Source organism: Mus caroli, chromosome 1 (assembly GCF_900094665.2).
Source record: "Mus caroli chromosome 1, CAROLI_EIJ_v1.1, whole genome shotgun sequence".
Lineage (NCBI taxonomy): Eukaryota > Metazoa > Chordata > Mammalia > Rodentia > Muridae > Mus > Mus caroli.
Genome location: NC_034570.1, coordinates 167185182 through 167204910, shown reverse-complemented (window position 1 = coordinate 167204910; position 19729 = coordinate 167185182). Strand labels below are relative to the sequence as shown.

The window sequence follows — 19729 nt, the reverse complement described above, 5'->3', positions numbered from 1 at the left end:
TCCACTTCTGTGTTTGTTAGGCCCCGGCATAGTCTCACAAGAGACAGCTATATCAGGGTCCTTTCAGCAAAATCTTGCTAGTGTATGCAATGATGTCAGCGTTTGGAGGCTGATTATGGGATGGATCTCCGGGTATGGCAGTCTCCAGATGGTCCATCCTTTCGTCTCAGTTCCAAACTTTTTCTCTGTAAGTCCTTCTGTGGGTGTTTTGTTCCCAATTCTAAGAAGGGGCAAAGTGTCCACACTTTGGTTTTCGTTCTTCTTGAGTTTCATGTGTTTTGCAAATTGTATCTTATATCTTGGGTATCCTAAGTTTTCAAGATCATTGTTAGTGAGGATGGTAGATCAAAACAGGACCAAGTACAGCAAATAATGAAATGGAAGTTTTTTTCATATATCCTGTTTGTGTAACTGTGTGGATGTCAGGTGTCTTTGTCCATCACTCTCCATGATGTTAATTTTTGAGGTCTAGGTAACTCATTGGGAGCTCACATGATTCACTAGGTTGACTGGTCTGTGAGCCCTAGGGATCACTTGTCTCTACTGCCCAAGGACTGGAACACCAGCTTGTACATCCTGCCCAGCTTTTGTGAAGGTTTTGGGGATTGAACCTAAGTCTTCATGTTTCTGTGGCAAAAACTTTATCACTATCGCCCTAATCCCTAAATTTCTTTTATTTGCCTTTAAAAAAGAATTGAAGACATGACTATCATGTATCTTCATATTCTTCCCGCTCCTAAGGTTTTTGCATTTTTTTCTTTTTTTATACCATAGGACATTTTAGTTTATTAGCAAACAATTTTATTTTTGTTTTTGTTTTTGTTTTTTGTTTGTTTATTTTTTGGTTTTTTGAGACAGGGTTTCTCTGTGTAGTCCTGGCTGTCCTGGAACTCACTCTGTAGACCAGGCTGGCCTCAAACTCAGAAATTAGCCTGCCTCTGCCTCCCAAGTGCAGGGATTAAAGGCGTGTGCCACCACCGCCCGGCAGCAAACAATTTTATAATTCTTACTGTGAGCAGATGTTCTGTGTGTATTATTAATCTATTTTTCTATTACTGCTGTCCCCATTTTACAGAAGAGGGAACTAAGGCATGAAGGATGTTATGCCCAGTTTGTCACTCCGATACTTAGTGTAATAAGTAGCATAACTGTCACTTGAATCTGGACAGATGGATTCACATCCACTGTGAGGAAGAAGATAAAAGGATGTTGTTTGTGTAGCTGTGTGTCCTCTACAGGCTTCTGTGTGGCTCAGTTTCCTGGTAGCTGTCTCTGCAGTGAGGAGACGGCAATGCTCATCCCTCATTTGTGTGAAGGGATGGATCCCTTGGAGTGATACCTGAATACAGACAGGGCTTAGCTGAGGATTTTTAAGCAAAGTCAAGCTTTCTTCTAACCTGATCACAATGGACATAATAGATTATTGTTTAAGGAAAGCAAGAATTTTGAAGGGCATGAATTTACCCTTAAAATGATTAGATGTCTTGAGTTTAGTGATATGTCCTTTTCAGGGTCCCACACCACTAGAGGTTGATGATTGGAGAGATGTTTATGTGAAGGGGTAAGATAAAGTGCTATGCTTCCCACTAATTTTATAAAGCAGAGGTGAAATGACAGCAGGTTAAACTAGTTTGACAGTATACCCTGTCCTTGCCCAGCACAGACCTCCTGATTAGCGAGCTCTCCAGTTGTGTAGTACTTAAACAGTAGAGACCAAAGGGATGGTAGGGAGTGATCTCAGGGTTTTTTTTATTCTGAGATATTCTAAGTTTTTGTGCCATGAGTGTGGCGGAATAGTGATAAGTTGTGTACTTATACAGTTAATAGTCATTTCTTTGCCTGATGTGTTCTAGGTGTTGAACAGACATGGTGAGTAGGTTTGTATTAGGGTTACATTGCTTCCATATTTGATTTTATTAAGGCTACTTCCTAAAATTATATGTAAGATACTACTTAAATTTAAATATGCAGAGAGTATGAGGTGCTAAAAATAGAAAATGTTACAGTATGGATGTTAATTTTTTCTAATGAAACTATATGTTTAAATAAGTCAATTTTTTTTGCAGAATTTTTTTCTTATTGTGTTGTTTTGAGGCAAGGTCTCTTTTTGTGGTCCTGGCTGTCCTAGAACTCATTATGTAGTTCAGGATGGCCTTGAACTCACAGAGATCTGCTTTCCTCTGCATTTGCAGTACTTTTAACATTTCCACATTATTAAAATAGTGTGGAAATGACTTCATATTTAAATGAGGTATGGTGTAGAAATGGAGAGTTTTTGCAGTAATGTAGAAAAAGACAGCTCTGCTTTCACATTGTACAAGGGCGTAAGTGAAAGCAAAATAATAATTTAGCTCACATTTAACCCAGCAGGAAGCTTAGTACAGATTGAGTAATTCTCCACAACATATCTTCTTCTATGTAAACTAATCTCATGGTTTATTCTTTATTAAATTGCCAGGATGCTATTTTCTGTTGGCGAGATTGTGTGCAGCATTGAGTGTTCTCCACTCCCCCTTGATTTTTCTCAGTTAAATTTGATACTATAATACTGTTAGGATGTTGTTTTGTTTAAAAGAATGATTAAATGTATTATTTCTTGGTGTAAAGTTGCCTGAAAACCATAGGTTTCAGGGTTTAATAAGCTGGGTATCATTAAACAAATACCAGAATGCTTAAAGGTAAGATGGTAATTGTTACGATTATGGAACATTTTAAATAGAATGTAGATAAAGCACTTCCTTAGAGAAGTTAAAGTTGGCCTTGTAACATCTTACAACAGTGGCTCTTAACATTCTAAATAATGCAGCCTTTACTATAGTTCCACATATTGTGGTGGCCTCCAACCATAAAATTATTTTTATTGGTACTTCATAACTAATTGTGTTACTGTTATGAATCATAATATAAATATCTGTATTTTCTGACGGCCTTCGGAGATCCATGTGAAAGGGTTGTTCACCCTCACCCAAAGGGTCACAACCCACAGGTTGAGAAACACTGCCTTACAGTATTTGGTGCATAGGTTGTTGTTGTTTTTTGTTTTTGTTTTTTTTAATTTCTTCATGGATTCTAACCTTCCTTAGGAAGCAGGCATGAAAACTATACTTAAATGACAAGTTCATGCATTATGCAGTGGAAGGAAAATTTCTTGACTATAATATATTTCTCAAAATAATCATGAAGGAACATATGGAAAAGCAGAAATGTGGGTACATCTGGAAAGCTTTTAAGGCATCTTGAACATACAATGCAGGTTTACCAAAACTGTAAACAACTTCTGTGTCGCCAGTTGCAGTGGTAATATTGTCAGTCCAGGATTAGACTGACCTCTGAAAGAAGAGAGCAGGCAGTCCCTCCTCATTTTGGAATCTACAGAGAAGCAACAGAATGTTGAAATGTTGAAAGATTGTGTATTGAATATGCCACAGACAACAAATAGTAATTACTGCCCTTTCTCTAGGAGCATGTATAGGTATTTGGAAATGACAGAGAGTCACAGATGTGTGTTACATAATATGGTTAAGGACAGTGCTTTGATACCCTAGTTCAGCACTGAGTAGTTAAAGGAGAAGGAAGTTACTTATTTGAAGGAATCAGTAAAGGAAAATAATACAACCATCGTTCATCAGAAGTGAGTAAAGACATTTTTATTTAGAAAACTAGATTTTGCATATGTCTATATCCTAAACTATTATGTCCAAGCTGATTTCTAGGTTCTAGAATCAAGGGATCCTCTTTCTTCAGCCTCCCGAATATCTGGGACTGCAGATATATGCAGATATGTTCAGCTTTATATATCCCTAAAAATTTCTCACCTCTTCAGATTCGATATTTCATTCCTAACACTTCTTACTATGTAGGCTTAGATTTCTTAAAACATATTTTTAATAAAGTTTCTCAAATACTTTGACACCCCCCCCCCCGCCGCCTCCTTCTAGCCCACTGTCCAAAGGTAGAGGAGAAAAGATGGTAATAGGACAAGGAGATGTGAACCTGTTTAGAAGTTGCATGGAGCTATTCCAATCTCTGTTAGTCAGGATACCAGTAGTCCAGTCCAGTAATGTCAGGATAGCAAACAGGAATCAGCCGTGGCTAGATCTAACAGAAACTGCCAGGCCTCTGACACATTGTGTCTGTTGTGTCCTATTTATACTTTCTCCAAACATCACATGTCCTCCCATGGGTCTTGCCTCAGCAATACACCACATGAGTCGACCTCACCATGTGAGTCTGTATCAGCAAGACACGGTTTGAGTCTGTATTACTTGACATATCCAGAAACTTCCACTTCTTTTCTAGACTTAATATTTTATGAGGGTTGGATTATACCTGCATAATCCATTTATGTTTTAAGTACTTGTATGTATTTCAACACTAAATTATTTAAAAAGTTTTAAGACTTTATTTTTATTTTCTATGTTTTGGTGCTTTGTCTGTCTGTATGTCTGTCCATCACAAGTACAGAGGTCAAAAGAGGGCATTAGATTGTCTGAAAGTGGTGTTAAGTATAGTTGTAAGGTACTGCAAAGTGTTGGGATCTGAACCTGGGTTCTTTGGAAGAACAGTCAGTACTCTTAACCACTGAGCTATCATCCCTCCAGCCTCAAGTGCACAAGTATGAAAATGGGCACACATGTATGCAGGTGAACATACATTATGTGCATATGAGTGTGGAGGCAAAGGTTGAAGTCAGGTGCCTTCATTTATCGCTGTCCACCTTATATACTGAGGCAGGATTTTTCACTTGAACCCAGAGCCTTACATTCTACTGGCTTAGCCATATCATTCCAGGATCTACTGTCTTTGCCTTGCCTGTATTGGGATCACAGCCTAGCATTTTTGTGGGTTCTTTGGATCTGACTCTGATGGTCAGGCTTGCAGAACAAGTGCTTTTGCCTGCAGAGCCATCTCCTCAGCGCCTAGAAATTCTTAAATTCATAATAATTGTTCACTAGGTGAGATGTGACTAGTGCCTGGGAGGCTAAAGCCTAAGGGATTGCTTGAGCTCAGTTCCAGATGAACCTGGACAGTACACGGACATCCCATCAATAGAGGAAAAGAAGTTCTAAAAGCTCCGAGACTTCTGTTTACTTTTCTGATCCTTTATATTTGTCTTAAAGAAAGAATATGATTGTAACTAATACTGTATTTAGATATTGCATAATTTTTACATTTCTTTAGTAAAAACAAGTATTTCCAGGCTAGAGAGAGAGGGGTACTCTGGTGAAAAGCAAGTACTGTTCTTCAAAGGACTCAAGTGTGGTTTCCAGCACCCATGTCATGCTGTTCACAACTTTTGTTTTTCCCTCCAGGGAACCTAAACTCTCTTCTAGACTCTGGGCATACCTGCAATAACTATGTAGTGCCCTCTCCACATATGTATTATAATAATACAAATAAATATTAAAAAGAAAAGTTTCAAAGACCTCTCCCCAGCTTAAAAGACTGTTTTTGATTTATGATACACATTTATTGTTTTCTAATTATATAAATATTCCTGGATAAGTACAATGCTGATTATAAATTGCATTAATTAGCAATGGTTCCATTTAATAACAAAATCTAGTACCTAATATATGCCATGCAGAATTTTAAGAGCTTCTATATTGTGTCCCTACATAATTTGCGTAGACACTATGATAATTCTCATTTTCTAGTTGGGGTGTGGAGGAGGCCAAGTTCCTTTAGTTAAGCAGTGGCATAATCATGATTCACATATAAGCTGTGTGCCCCAGAGTCTTGCTCCAAGACATCACATTACAGTGTAATGTAACTCAGAATGGAATCAAACACACAATCCTGCCTCAGCCTCCAGGGTATGATCTGCAGGTGTGTGCCACCATACCTGGCCACTGAGAGAATTATGAAGTAGAGTATTTAAAAAAACCCATCAACCTAGTTTGCGAAGTTTGGGTATCTTTTTAAATCCGTAATACATCAAGTAGGAGTCGCCACTGGTAACTTAAACATCAATATCATGATTATATCTTAATAATTTAAGTTTATTTACTGTTACTAATCAGGGTCTTTAATTTTCTATGGGGAAATAGGAATCTAATCTCATGTCCTATCCTATGTTACAGGAACGTATTTTAGTATGATTTTTATAATTGTATTCTAAATGATTGATTTATGAGATTTGTGAAAATTAGTGCTATAATTATATCAAATCAGTTGAACTAGGTTGTGTCCGTGTTAATAAGGCCAAATTTATTTTACCTATTTGTTATTGCTATATATTTTTAGCCTAGCCCATGTTAGCATAAGGGTGAGGGTAGGTTTCTAGTTTATGAGGATGATGCAGTGTTCTCCATCTTTCATCTTGCTTCTAACTTTATCTTTTTTTTTTTTTTTTAAGATAAAGCTTCTTCCATAAGACTTAACTTTAAGACAGAATTGGACATTTAGCAACAATTCACCTTTAAGAGCAGAAGCCGGGATTGTTTAATCATATTTTCTAGTTAGATATCTGAAGAAATGTGGACATATCTAGTGAAATACAGATCAGAGCCTGTTGGGACATTTAATCTGCTTTTGGTCTAGACATAAAGGCCCCTAATTCTTACTATGGTACTTTTTGATGTCTTCATCAGAAAGTTTTAAAAACTATGGTGTCAATTCTTAATGAAGTATTAATGAATAATGGAATAAAGTTTTTAATGTAGACTGACTTAAAATGAAGACATTAAACAACGTAATTTGACACGAGATGAACAACTTCAGGAGACCTGGAGTAGAATGTCTATCACTCCACTCCCAATATGATCCATTTGAATAGGCTGGGAAAATTTTTAGGCTTTAGCCAAAACAAAATTATCATTTGTGACTTTTTTTTGTAATGGTAGCAATCTCCTCAGAACCATTGGGATTGTTTGTTGTAATATAGGAAGTGAATTATTAATTAAAAGGAAAGTTGGCCAAGACCCCAACTCTAGAATATGACCTAGTAGAGCTCAGAACTGATAGAAAGAAAACATTTTCTTACAAACCTACAGTTCACAAATAGATTCTCTACTGCTTATTATTAAAACAGTTTGACATTTTTTCTTTGCATTTACAAGAAATTGACTGAGTACAGCTGTATCTATCCTTTTCTCTCATGCTAAAATGATAATGGATCATTAGATTTATTTTTGTGGTTGTTGTATAAATAAGTCTTTGGGAGCTGGAGAGATGGCTCAGTAGTTAAGAGCACTGACTGCTCTTCCAGAGGACCTGAGTTCAATTCCCAGTGACCACATGGTGGCTCACAACCATCTGTAATGGGATTCAATGCCCTCTACTGGTGTGTCTGAAGACAGCGACAGTATACTCATATACATGAAATAAATAAATGAATAAATCTTTGAATAAGTCTTTGATAACAGTATATATAAAAGCTGTCTTTCATTTCTTAGGGTAGGTTTATTAAAAAACTACAATGATGCCTTATAGCAACAAATATTTCACAGTCATGGCAACCACAACAGAAAACAAGACATGAGCAAGGTTACTCTTCCTTCAAAGGCCTTCAGAGAAAATCTGTTCTTTATTCTTATTTGTGGTGGACCGATTTTTTTTTTTTTTTTTAGTTTGTACTAAATCTTATGCCATTGTTTCTATTCACCTGCTTCCTTCCTTTTTTCATATGTCATGTTTACTTTTCTATCAAATCTACTATTTTAAGTGTATTTTAAATTTGTATGGGGCTACCTGGATAACCCAGGAAAAGCTGTTCTAAAATCAGTAACCTCCTTGCCTCATGTTTACTTTTCTATCAAATCTACTATTTTAAGTGTATTTTAAATTTATATGGGGCTACCTGGATAACCCAGGAAAAGCTGTTCTAAAATCAGTAACCTCCTTGCCTCTCTTGCAAAATGTGATGATATTCTCTTCTATAGAATAAGGTCATTCCAGAGATTGGGATTTGTACTTCTTTTGAAGGTCTATCATTTAGTAATTACTTTACTCCAAAATGCCAGAATCCTTTTTGGGAAAGTAAAAGACCATACATGGAATGGTGGTCCCATAATATTGATTATAGAGCTGAGAAATTATATAGTCATTATAAAATTCACTACTTATGTGGTTGTGGTGATTTTAATGTAAACAAATTTTTAGAGCTGGTTGTGCAAAGATATGTCATAATTCTATAGTGAATAGTACTTGATAATGATTTGATTGGTATTGGCTTACATATTTTCTATACAATGCTTTCAGTCATTATTTAGAGTCACTTCTACTTAATTAAAAAATGTACACGGTAAGATAGTACCCTTTGTTTGGACACTGGTAACTTGTGTTTATTTATCTTGGTTTTTGGTTACATCATTTCTACTTGGTCTTGATTTAATCTTATTTTGTTCATTGTATCCCTAGGAGTAATAGGTTATACACATAAACTACAGACACAGGCAAGGGGATTACCTATGTGGTGGCTGTATGATCTAGATTTATTCAGTAATGTTTGCATAGTGACAGTATTGCCTAAGGACATACAACTGGGAACAACTCTGACAATAAGCAAAGCCTGACTATTCATTTTGGAAACACTGGATTTTACAGTGTACATATCCTCTCATCAAAGAGTTGGTAAGGAAGAAGAAGCACAAGTTATAGTAGATGATAAGTTAGGAAAAGGTTGTGCTGGCCACTTTATCCAATTGTTCCTATAATGATTGTTGAATTTTTTTTGTTTGTTTGTTTTTTGTTTTGTTTTTTCGAGACAGGGTTTCTCTGTGTAGTCCTGGCTGTCCTGGAACTCACTTTGTAGACCAGGCTGGCCTCGAACTCAGAAATCCGCCTGCTTCTGCCTCCTGAGTGCTGGGATTAAAGGCGTGCGCCACCACCGCCCGGCTTTGATTGTTGAAATTTAATATTAGCTTTGATGCAAGTACTATCTTTAAAAATAGAATTATGGGGGCTGTGGAATAGCTTAGTCTCTACAATACTTGATGCACAAGTATAAGAACTTGAGATCAGATCCTCAGCACCCATGTTTAGAGCTGGGTGCAGTGGTTCAGACCTGAAATCCCAATATTTGAGATGCAGAAAGATCCCAAAGCTCCTCTTACAACGCTCAGGTGCATGCACAGGAACACATTGCAGCATCACAACTAAAAGCAACATGGCTGGTTATTATTGGTTTATCTTAATGACTGATTATTTGAATTTTTCTTGTTATTCTGGGCATGTAGGCCCATAAAATCTAGGATTTTTTTTGTTTGTTTGTTTCTACTCATAGAACAGCCTTATGATATCATCTTTTCTTGAGCTCTTATTGCTGGATTTATTGCATTAGTGGCAGAACTATTTAGGTAATTTTTCATGATCACTTGGAAAAGGCCCAGTTGGGACTCCTTATGCTATCGAGACAGTTCTACCCTAGCAGTGCTTAGCATTCACTGTCCTCAGTGCCATGCCAGGGAGTTAGTCATGAAAAACTAACGTTTTACTTAGTTTCAGGCTAGGAAAGTTTACCCCTATATTGGGCCTAGGGAAACAACAAGAGACACTACCGTTTCTGTTGTTCACTCACTTGCAGCCTTTATGCCCTATGTAAGGATCATTCTTCAGAGGCACACACATTCATTCCATTTGTGGAAATGGAAAAAGGTATATTTAATAAAGCCAGTACACCATGCTGAAATTTGTTTTTTTTTCTTCAGAATTTTTGTAGAAACATAAAAAGGTTCTTTGTCCTCTGCCCCCCACTTTCACCTGAAGAAAATACTTAGTTCCTTTCTCCAGGTGCTAACTAGGCATATCTGAACTCTGGAGGAATACTGGAAAAAGCTCCTTGAAGTTAGAGATTTGGTCTTTTTTATTTTGGTTGGTGGGCAAGGGGTTACAGCTTGTGTTCCCAGCACCTTTAACTAAGTGACTGACTGACTGACAGACTGACTGACTAAATGACTGAATAATTCATTCATAACTGAATGAATATATTGCAAGGTCTTTTATGTTGTAGATGTTAAATGACAAAAAAAAAAAAAAAACCAAAAAGCAAATTAGAAGTCTTCATTGAAAAATTGACACTCAGTTTAACTGTGGTGACCAACTCAATTGCTGAGTATATGAATCAATTCAAAATTATTAAAAATATATTCAATAATACTGCTAATTTTTCATTTAGTGGAACAGAAATTTTCTGTTTCTCCTTTATTTTCTTTGGAGGAAATAAGTGAATCCCTGTCTGGTGGTTGTGCATTTTTCTTAAGGGATATATAATAGACTAATTTTCACAGAACTTTTGACAGCTCTAATTTTTTATTCACTATCAATCTGAACATGGAAATACTTAAGATGCTAAAGTAAAATTCGGTTTAGAAATAAAATTTTGATTTTAATTTTACATTTTCTGAAAGAATGTATGTGTTCAGTTCTATTTACATAAGAAAAATATTCTAATTATGATGTGGTCTTTATACTTTTCAAATGAGTTTGTTTCATTTTATCTTTGTATGATTGTGAAATTATCACTTGCTGTTCATCTTGACAGACATGTAACTGTATCAGTATAAATCTGCTCTTGTTAACAACAGCCTTTGAAACCTAAATGCTACATCATTGATTAGATATTGGCACCTAACAATATAAAGTTGTATAGTAACACATAATTAAATAGGAAAGAATTAAATAATAATGACAGTCAACACAGAAACAAAGTTTTGGAGTTGAATAAGAACTGTGAACTTAAGTAAATATTATGTGATTGGCAAGAATGAATTTTGTCTTAATAAAAGTAGATAAGGCATCAGGTATGTGTGTGTTGAAATTTATCTACCTATATGCATGTGTGAAATATTTACATTTGCTTATATCTTTTATTTATTTACTATGACTATCAATCAAGTAATAGGCAGTTTAAGTACAGGGTACTAGACTATTTCGATGCAAGTCAACAAAGAAATGTCAGTAGTTGCTGAGATGATAAAAAATGAGCTCCAAGGACAAAGAGTAGAAGTTTGGAAACCATGTTTGCTATCATAGCTTTACAAGCTTCTCAGTACTTTAAAGAGGTTTTTTAAAAAATGAAATTGATTAATTATAATAAAACTATGCAAAGTGTTTCAGCTGTGAAAGTTGAACTGTTTAATCAGTAAACCAGTATCTGTATGACTAATACATGATTTTTAAAACTGTGTACAATATGCACGATTTATTCAAGATACAATCTGAGTAAGCTAACAACTATTTGAATAGGCTTCCCTTCTTCAGTTATCCACTTGAGTTTTATTCTCTTCTTATATTTCAATCTTCTTATAATTCAGTTCCAATACTATAATAAATTGAATATATTAACAGAAAAGAAAATCCAGCTATTTGTGTTTAGGTGTAGATAGAAATGCTGTACAGTGATGCTGCTTTTTTACTAAGAGGTCAGGGTCAGGTGTAGCCTTAACTTGTAGTCCCTTGCCTTTGCCTTCCTAGTGCTAGGGTTACATGCCACCGTGCTGCTCAGGAAAAAACTATATATGTATGTATCATATATAAGCATGATACATACGTAAATATATGTTACATTAAATGCAGTAAATTTGCTTTTTTGGTTTTGTTCGTTTGTTTGTTTTCTGAGACAGGATCTTACTCTTTGGCTGGCCTAGAGTTCACTCTATAGATCAAGATTGGTCTTGAACTCAGAAGGATCCACCTGTCTCTGTCCCGAGTGTTGCTGCACATGCCCATCAGGTTGCTTTAGTGTAAAAATACGTTAGAGCAGGATGAGGGGAAGAGCAATGGAGTATACACTCTGATAAGAGTAATCTGGAGGAGATTTGTTAGTAGAAGCTGTGGGGAGGTTTGGGGAAAGCAATTGAGAACGTTAACAGGCTGGATGTAAAGCAGTAATGGGTCAGTTAGGTGAGGCTGTCAGGGAGACACTAAGGAAGTTCTGACTTACTACTGGTAGGATAAGGCATGCCAGAAGTCAAATGCTAGGTTTAAACTTGGCCCAAAGAACAAGTTGCTTTGTATCAAATGTAAAATTTTCAGATTTTTGTAGTTCTGAAATTCAGCACTTCCTAATAGCAGAAGACCGCATGGTTCCCTCCTCCCCTTCAGCATTTTCTTCTTTCTCTTCCACCCCTCTTCCTTCCTCCCTTGCTGATGCACTTACTCCATAAACCCTCCATCCCCAAGTCTTGATTTGGAGCTCAGCATGACCTGGCATTCATGGTGATGCTCCTGCTTTAGCCTCCTCTAGTGCTGAGAAAACAGGTGTGAACTGCTATGCCTCGCTTGCCATTGAGCTATTAAGGCACTGCTGGTTCAAATTGGGTCTATTTTGGTAGTTAGGTGGAGCTCATATGGAAATGGAATAAAATGCACATTTCTATAGAGTTAGTCGTGCCCTATAACTATACTGTGTTGCATTTGTTTCTGTATGTAACTGTGGTGTGCTTTTGAGCTTTATTAACTCATGTTCTTTCAGTTTTGTGACTGGTCACAGCATTGTGTGAAAGGTTATTTTCCTAGAAAGAGGAAGTTAAGGTCAAGATTAACAAAGAAATACATCCTATAATAATCCTAAAGGCTGAGGCCAGACGATTGAGTTTGAGGTAATCCTGTGAGACCTGGTCTTACAAAGGGAAAGGAGTTAGCTTCTTTCCCCTTGCTTGAAAAACAAAAGCCAAAAAGGAGTATTATTAATCATGAAAGTGGAACATGTATTTCACACTCTGCTTATGATCTTTTTTCCCTGCAATTTATAAATACTGTTCATGGAATTACTAGAGCCTTATAAAATGGCTGAAAATATGCTTTAACAGTTAACTGATAAAGTGGAAAAGTGAACAAAATGTATGTTCAGGAGAATGATTCTCTGAAGGAATAACAGTCCAAATGAATAATCAAAGTATGGAATCATTAAACAAAGTGTCTGGGGTTTATTAAATTTAATTGTAGTCTTATTTTCTTTTGTAAGTCAAGCTAAAAGAAAATTACCTCATTAAAATTTTGCAGGTCAGTGTTATGGGGTGTGTTAAGCCATAATTTCTTTTCTTACCTAAACATTACTTCATTTTTGGCATTAACATGTGTGCTCTTTCCATCTAGGAGAATATATAAAAAACTGGAGGCCAAGATACTTCCTTTTGAAGACAGATGGTTCATTCATAGGCTATAAGGAGAAACCTCAAGATGTGGACTTACCTTATCCCCTCAACAACTTCTCAGTGGCAAGTAAGTGATTAACAATTGTTAATTCACTGTGGGTTCATTTATCTGCATGATGTTATGTGGCAGGTGTGTGTATGGATCTGAGAAACCAGCATGAAAGTTTGTCTACACTTGATGGAAAGAAATGATCAACTCTGTAAGAAATTTCAACTCCTTATGACAGGGACTTATAATCTTATGCAGTACAATATAGTTTACTGTTTTTCGTATTTAGAGTTGAATGTAATATATTAAATATAATTGCCCACATACACAACTTAAGGTTTTTTTATATAAAGTGTAAATAAGGACCTATGATCTGGGTTATAAGATGTTATCCTCCTTTCTGCATTATCTCACAGGATTCCGTGTCACAGTGTTTGGTTGTTTGTCTTATTATATAAATGTTTTTCTATTAGAAATCATTTCCTGAGATTATTTTATATTTTTAGTTATATTCATATTTCTTTGGAATATTTAACAATGCTCATCGTTTACTTAGAAATGTTGTCTTTGTTGAATTTGTTTAATTAAAAGGTGTCCTTGATGATAATAATGATTATTTTCATTTTCATAATTGACCAAGCTTTAAATGGTTTATACCTACTGATCTAAGTAAAGGCTCCTCCCGTGTTTATCCAGAACTACAGCAGTTTCCAGTTCAAATTGCCATAGAGAAGAACTAGGTACAGTCTGTTCTATGGGGTCAGAATTTAGATGACCTCATTTACACTCTTTTAGTTGGATGAGATGTGTTGGAGAAAGAAGGGAGGGAGAATTGATGTTTGTGAACATAATTAAATAACCAAAAGATCCAGGGAAGAAACATTTCTTAAGTATTATAAAGTTCATTTTACCACAAAAGAATTTCAAACTTTATTTTCAGTTTTAAAAATAAATCTAAAAGAATATGGAATTACAAATAATCAAGGAAGGATACTATTTTTCTAAAATTTTATCCAAATTTTATGTGCAACATATTTTGATCTTTACCATCCTGGATACTTCTGAGAACTTCCTTGGGAACTAATTTAAAAACCTTCTGCATTCATATCTGTTCTTTCTTGTGTAGAGAACTTTTATTTTTGAAATGAAAGCTGCTTATCATTATATGTTATAAATACATATATGTGCACATATATGTGTGTATTAAGAAAAACAGTCTTTATCAAAACAAGTTCTTTATATATTCGTGGATCTTGTAAGTGAGAAATTAATCACTTTGACAACAGGAATACTATATTAAATTTTTAAATTGCTTTAAAACATTTCAGGCTAAAGGAATTGTGGTTGAACATTTGCTTATTAACGTGGTAGAAATTAACTTTTAAATAGTTGTCATGTCCTACTAAAGAAATGTCCATTTACCAGCAATTCTATTGGTTTTTCTGAAATAATTTATAAAAGAACAGAAAAATCTCTATCTGCTGATCAAAATGCAGCATTTTTTGACCTTATGAAATTTCACACCCCAACAAGTTTTAAAGACATACTGTATGTCACAGTCTGCCAACATCTGCTCTAACACTTCCACTGGCAGAGGCTGAAATAAATGTGTACTTGTGGAGAAAGATCCTACTTAGTGACTGACAGCTTCTCCATAAGATAAATAGCAGTTGACATCTGTAATTTTTACTTGCATAACCAAATACTTCCTGGTACTTGCCTCTTGCAGGTAAAGTAGTAGTTGAATACCTAATTCTCAGGAGTATTACCTTAGATCCTACCATGAGTCCATTAAGTAAATAGGAAGCTAATTCAAACAAAGGAGGAGGTATTATAGGCAGAAGATGACAATGCTTTTATAAGGGATCAATGGAAGAAACAGGCACTGCCTGTTTTCTTTGGCTGGCAGTTAGTTCCCCACTTGCCTTGGCCCCCTATGGAATATTATTGTTTAAGAGGCTGGCGAGATGGCTCAGCAGTTAACTGCTAATGGTGGTCTACAGCATGGGTAATACTGGTTCCAGGGGATCTGACACCCTCTTCTGGCCTCTCTGGGTATCTTCATGCACATGTTACACATATGGACAAGCAGATGCACACACATACATATACAAAAATTAAAAGAATTTGATTAGCCTTTAAAATTACTACAAGGTTATGTTAAATATTATATATCCCATTGATAGCTGCAATTAGCCTCTATTTTTCTGCTAATTAAAAATTAGCAGAATTTTTAGGCAAATGGATGGACCTGGAGGGCATCATCTTGAGTGAGGTAACACAATCACAAAGGAACTCACACAATATGTACTCACTGATAAGTGGATATTAGCCCAAAACTTAGGATACCCAAGATATAAGATACAATTTGTTAAACGCATGAAACTCAAGAAGAATGAAGACCAAAGTGGGGACATCTAAGTCCTTCTTAGAATTGGGAACAAAACACCCATGGAAGGAGTTACAGAGACAAAGTTTGGAGCTGTGACGAAAGAATGGACCATCTAGAGACTGCCATATCCAGGGATCCATCCCATAGTCAGCTTCCAAACGCTGACACCATTGCATACACTAGCAAGATTTTGCTGAAAGGACCCAGATATAGCTGTCTCTTGTGAGACTGTGCCGGGGCCTAGCAAACACAGAAGTGGATGCTCACAGTCAGCTATTGGATGGATCACAGGGCTCCCAATGGAGGAGCTAGAGAAAGTACCCAAGGATCTAAAGAGATCTGCAACCCTATAGGGGGAACAACATTATGTACTAACCAGTACCCCGGAGCTCTTGTCTCTAGCTGCATATGTATCAAAAGATGGCCTAGTCAGCCATCACTGTAAAGAGAGGCCCATTGGGCACACAAACTTTATATGCCCCAGTACAGGGGAACACCAGGGCCAAAAAATGGGAATGGGTGGGTAGGGAAGTGGGGGACTTTTGGGATAGCATTGGAAATGTAATTGAGGAAAATACGTAATAAAAAAATATTTTAAAAAATGTTCCTTCATGGGCTGGCTTCTAAGATTGCTCCATTTGGCTATCTGCTTCCTGTGGTGATATAAGTTCTTGAGTTTGGCTGTCCAGCAACCATATAAAATAAGTGCAGGAGATCATGACTTTATTCCTAGTCTCAGTAGCGGAGAAAGACTGAATCATGGAGCTCATGGTTTGGCCAGCACAGCATAATCTGTAAACTTTGAGAGCCTACCTCAATGGGTAGGGTGGAGAGTGATTGAGGAAGGTGACACCTGGCTTCACACACATGTGCACATATAAGTACTAATATGTATATGTGTGTGGTCATACACGAACATTATACTTGTATATGGACTTTAATAAAATTTCCAAGAGATAGCCTTTTTACTCATTTAAAAAAATTATGATATGAACCAGAAGGATTTTAAAATTTATTTCCCAGTATTCATTATATTGATTTTCTTCACTTCTTAATAACATTGTCCAGGCTAGGGGTAGAGTATATGCTTAGCATACATAAGGCCCTGGTTTCAGACTGCAGTACCAGGGTGGGAATAAAAAACCCAAAGCCGTTTATACTCACTAAATATACCACTTAACTACTATTTGATTGAAACTACTTTTGATGATTTCTCTAGTGTCCACCTCATATTTAATTGTGGTGAAAAGTCAACATTTTTTCTTCTTATGTCAGCATCATGGCTAAGGACATTATAAACAAAAGAAAAATATACGTAGACATCTGTCTAGCATTAATTTTATTTAATTTAGACTTTGGAAACTAAGACTCAGACTTACATGTTTTTGTGCTCTAGGTACCCCCACCAAAGTTTCACTGTATAGTCCTGAGTAGCCTGGAACATGTCATATAGGGTGGCTTCAACCTAACAGAGACCTTCATACTTCAGCATCCCCCATGATGACATTTATGACATGTGTATTAATGTAAAGGTAGATAATCATGGGCAAATATGATAGGTAATATGGGTAATAAAATGGTAATAGGCTGGAAAAGGACTGAGCATGTCCTGTTAGTTGAGAGCTTTCTCTTGAAACCTTCAGAGTTAAAGATTGTTCCAGAAATAGGAAAGACATTTGTCAAGGGAGGAACTAAGACCTGCTTTAAAGGAAAGTCAGAAAGTCTTTACTAGATTTAGTCCTGGTTCAGGGGAAACAAGCAAGAAAACATTGAAAATGGCCTTCTTGCTTTTACGTTTTCCTCAAATGCCAAGGTAACACATTTGGCTAAAATCCTTTGTTAAGCTTAGAGTTAATTTTTAGCTTTAATTTGTTTTCTGGATTGGCTTTGAGTTGCATTTCATTCTACTGACCAAACTTTTGGGATGGTGTTGCCCTCTGTGCTGTCAGGTTTCTCTGTGTTCTTATTCGCAGGAAGTATAATTTGGTATTTAATAAACATCTAGCTAAGGACTTCACACTTTGTACATTACACGTGAATCTACAGGATTATATTGTTTATAAAACCTTAGTTACAAACTGTGTGCCTTATTCCCACTTTTTCATGTATTCAGACCAGACTGCTCTCCTGAGAATTGTGTCATATTAATTTCACTGAAAATTATTGCCACCCTATGTGTTTTTTAGCCTTTACTTTTCCTAGGCTGACCTCAAGACAGTTGCCTATTTTCCTTTGTTCAGTGTTTGAGTTCTGTCTCTGCTTGAGTAGAAATCTTGGTCTGTTCCCTATCTTTTGCTTTCCTTCGCATCTTTACCACACTCTCAATCCATTCCTAGTTCTGCTGATTTTATTCTTATGTTCGAACCTATTATGTATGCCTCGAACTATTTTCCTGGAATGACTCACTCTCTTAGTCTCTGATGCATACTCTTAACTAGATTTCTGCGTCTCGTCTGTGCCACTCATGTTCTTCTTTCACTTGTCTGTCAGAAGGATCTTTCTAAAATTATATCTTAACTATGCCATTCTCCCCAGGAAAACTCTGCCTTGGATCTTCATTGCCTACTGGATGGCATCCAGCTTCCTTAATGTTTCATACTAGGATCTCTTCAATCTGGCCGCTCCTTTCAGCTCCTGCTCCATGTCTCTTCTGCTCTGCAGTTCTGCTTCGGCAGTGCTGAGCTGTTTATAACTCCGTGAAAACTTTGCTGCTCTTCTGCTCTTTGTCTTGGCTTGGAATGTTCTCATCTTCTATTTGCTGTGTAATTTTCTTTTGTCTAGTTAATTTTAAAATTTCTTTTCCTCATTGATTCATTTAAAACTATTCTTCTGCTTTCCTCAAACTGGGGTTTGGTGCATATGTGTGTGTTTTTATCACCTTGTTTCTTGGTTATCTGGTTCATGAATAATATGTCTTACTTATTCGTCTGAGTTATTCAAGGTAAAATAGTTTAATCTTATCTCATAGAGTCTACATATTATGACTTTAATAATTATTCTTGAATATCTGAACACATACTATGTAAATTTCTCCTTTTTAGATAAGAAAATGAAGCCTTTGGAGTCAGTGATTTGTTTAAGGTTATCTTCCTAGATAATGGTATTTAAATACCAGGATTAAAACTATGTGATTCAAGGCTGATGAGATGGCTCAGTATTTAAGACTGCATACATACTGACCTGAGTTCTACTCCAAGCACCTATGTCAGGTGACTCATTCCTGCTTTATAACTCCAGCTCCAGGGAGAGTGACACATCTGGCATCCATGAGTACTTGCACTCACTGGAACATACCCCTCCGTACACATAATTAAAAAGAATGATTCTTTTATAAAAAAAAAAAAATCTTGCAGTACTCTGCTGTCATTTAAATGTTATTCTTTCCCTCCCATCATACTAGGATCTTAAGTTAGTCAGTGCATTATATACTTGTCCTGTTGTGAAAACATGCATAGAAGAAGCCACTGAAGGCAGAAGGATTTATTTGTGCTCCTAGTTTGGGGGGTTTCCTGCATTAGAGGTTAATCTTTTTGCTTTGAGCTCATAGTGAGGTACTGGTTAATGGTGAAAAAGTACCAGAGTAAAATGGTTTTTCTCATGACCAGGGAACAAAAAGAGAAAGGACCAGGTTCTTATAAACATCTTCAGGGATATGGCCAAAAGACACAGGTCACATCTCGTGAAGTTTCTACCATCTCCCAAGAGCTCCAGACTAAATGCCAAACATTTAAAATGTGTCTTTGGAGAATACTTGAAATCTATGCAAGCATACTGTTTTCATCTTCAGTTTTCATTGATTTAGAATATAAAAATCATTACTTAAATTGTTGAGTAGCCATTGCATGTAGAATGGAAATTTATAAAGTACTTAGGGATGTGGATAACATTTGACCTTTATTCTAATTTGAGTTTATCAGATCAAATATGGACTCTGAATGAAGATATCTTCGAAATGCAGTGAGATAGAGATGTAATTTAGGATTTATTTTTAAGGATGGCATAACCATAACTAAAAATTAAAAGTTACCATGACTCATTTCTCATAGTCATAGATTGAGAAAACATTGGTGAGAATACATGCACATTGAGTTGAAAAATACTGCTACTCTGACACCATTGCATACACTAGCAAGATTTTGCTGAAAGGACCCAGATATAGCTCTCTCTTATGAGACTATGCCGGGGCCTGGCAAACACAGAAGTGGATGTTCACAGTCAGCTATTGGATGGATCACAGGGCTCCCAATGGAG

At 36.2% G+C, this 19729-nt stretch overlaps 1 protein-coding gene across 4 annotated transcripts in view; it reads left to right on the top strand.

Moving 5' to 3' along the window:
- Positions 1-19729, top strand: part of Akt3 (AKT serine/threonine kinase 3) — a 235142-nt gene that overhangs the window by 105216 nt on the left and 110197 nt on the right. For all 4 annotated transcript variants that reach the window (XM_021162759.2, XM_029481042.1, XM_029481052.1 and 1 more), the window contains one exon: positions 13039-13164. In XM_021162759.2, the coding sequence (XP_021018418.1) occupies positions 13039-13164 (126 nt within the window). The remainder of the gene's footprint in view (positions 1-13038; positions 13165-19729) is intronic.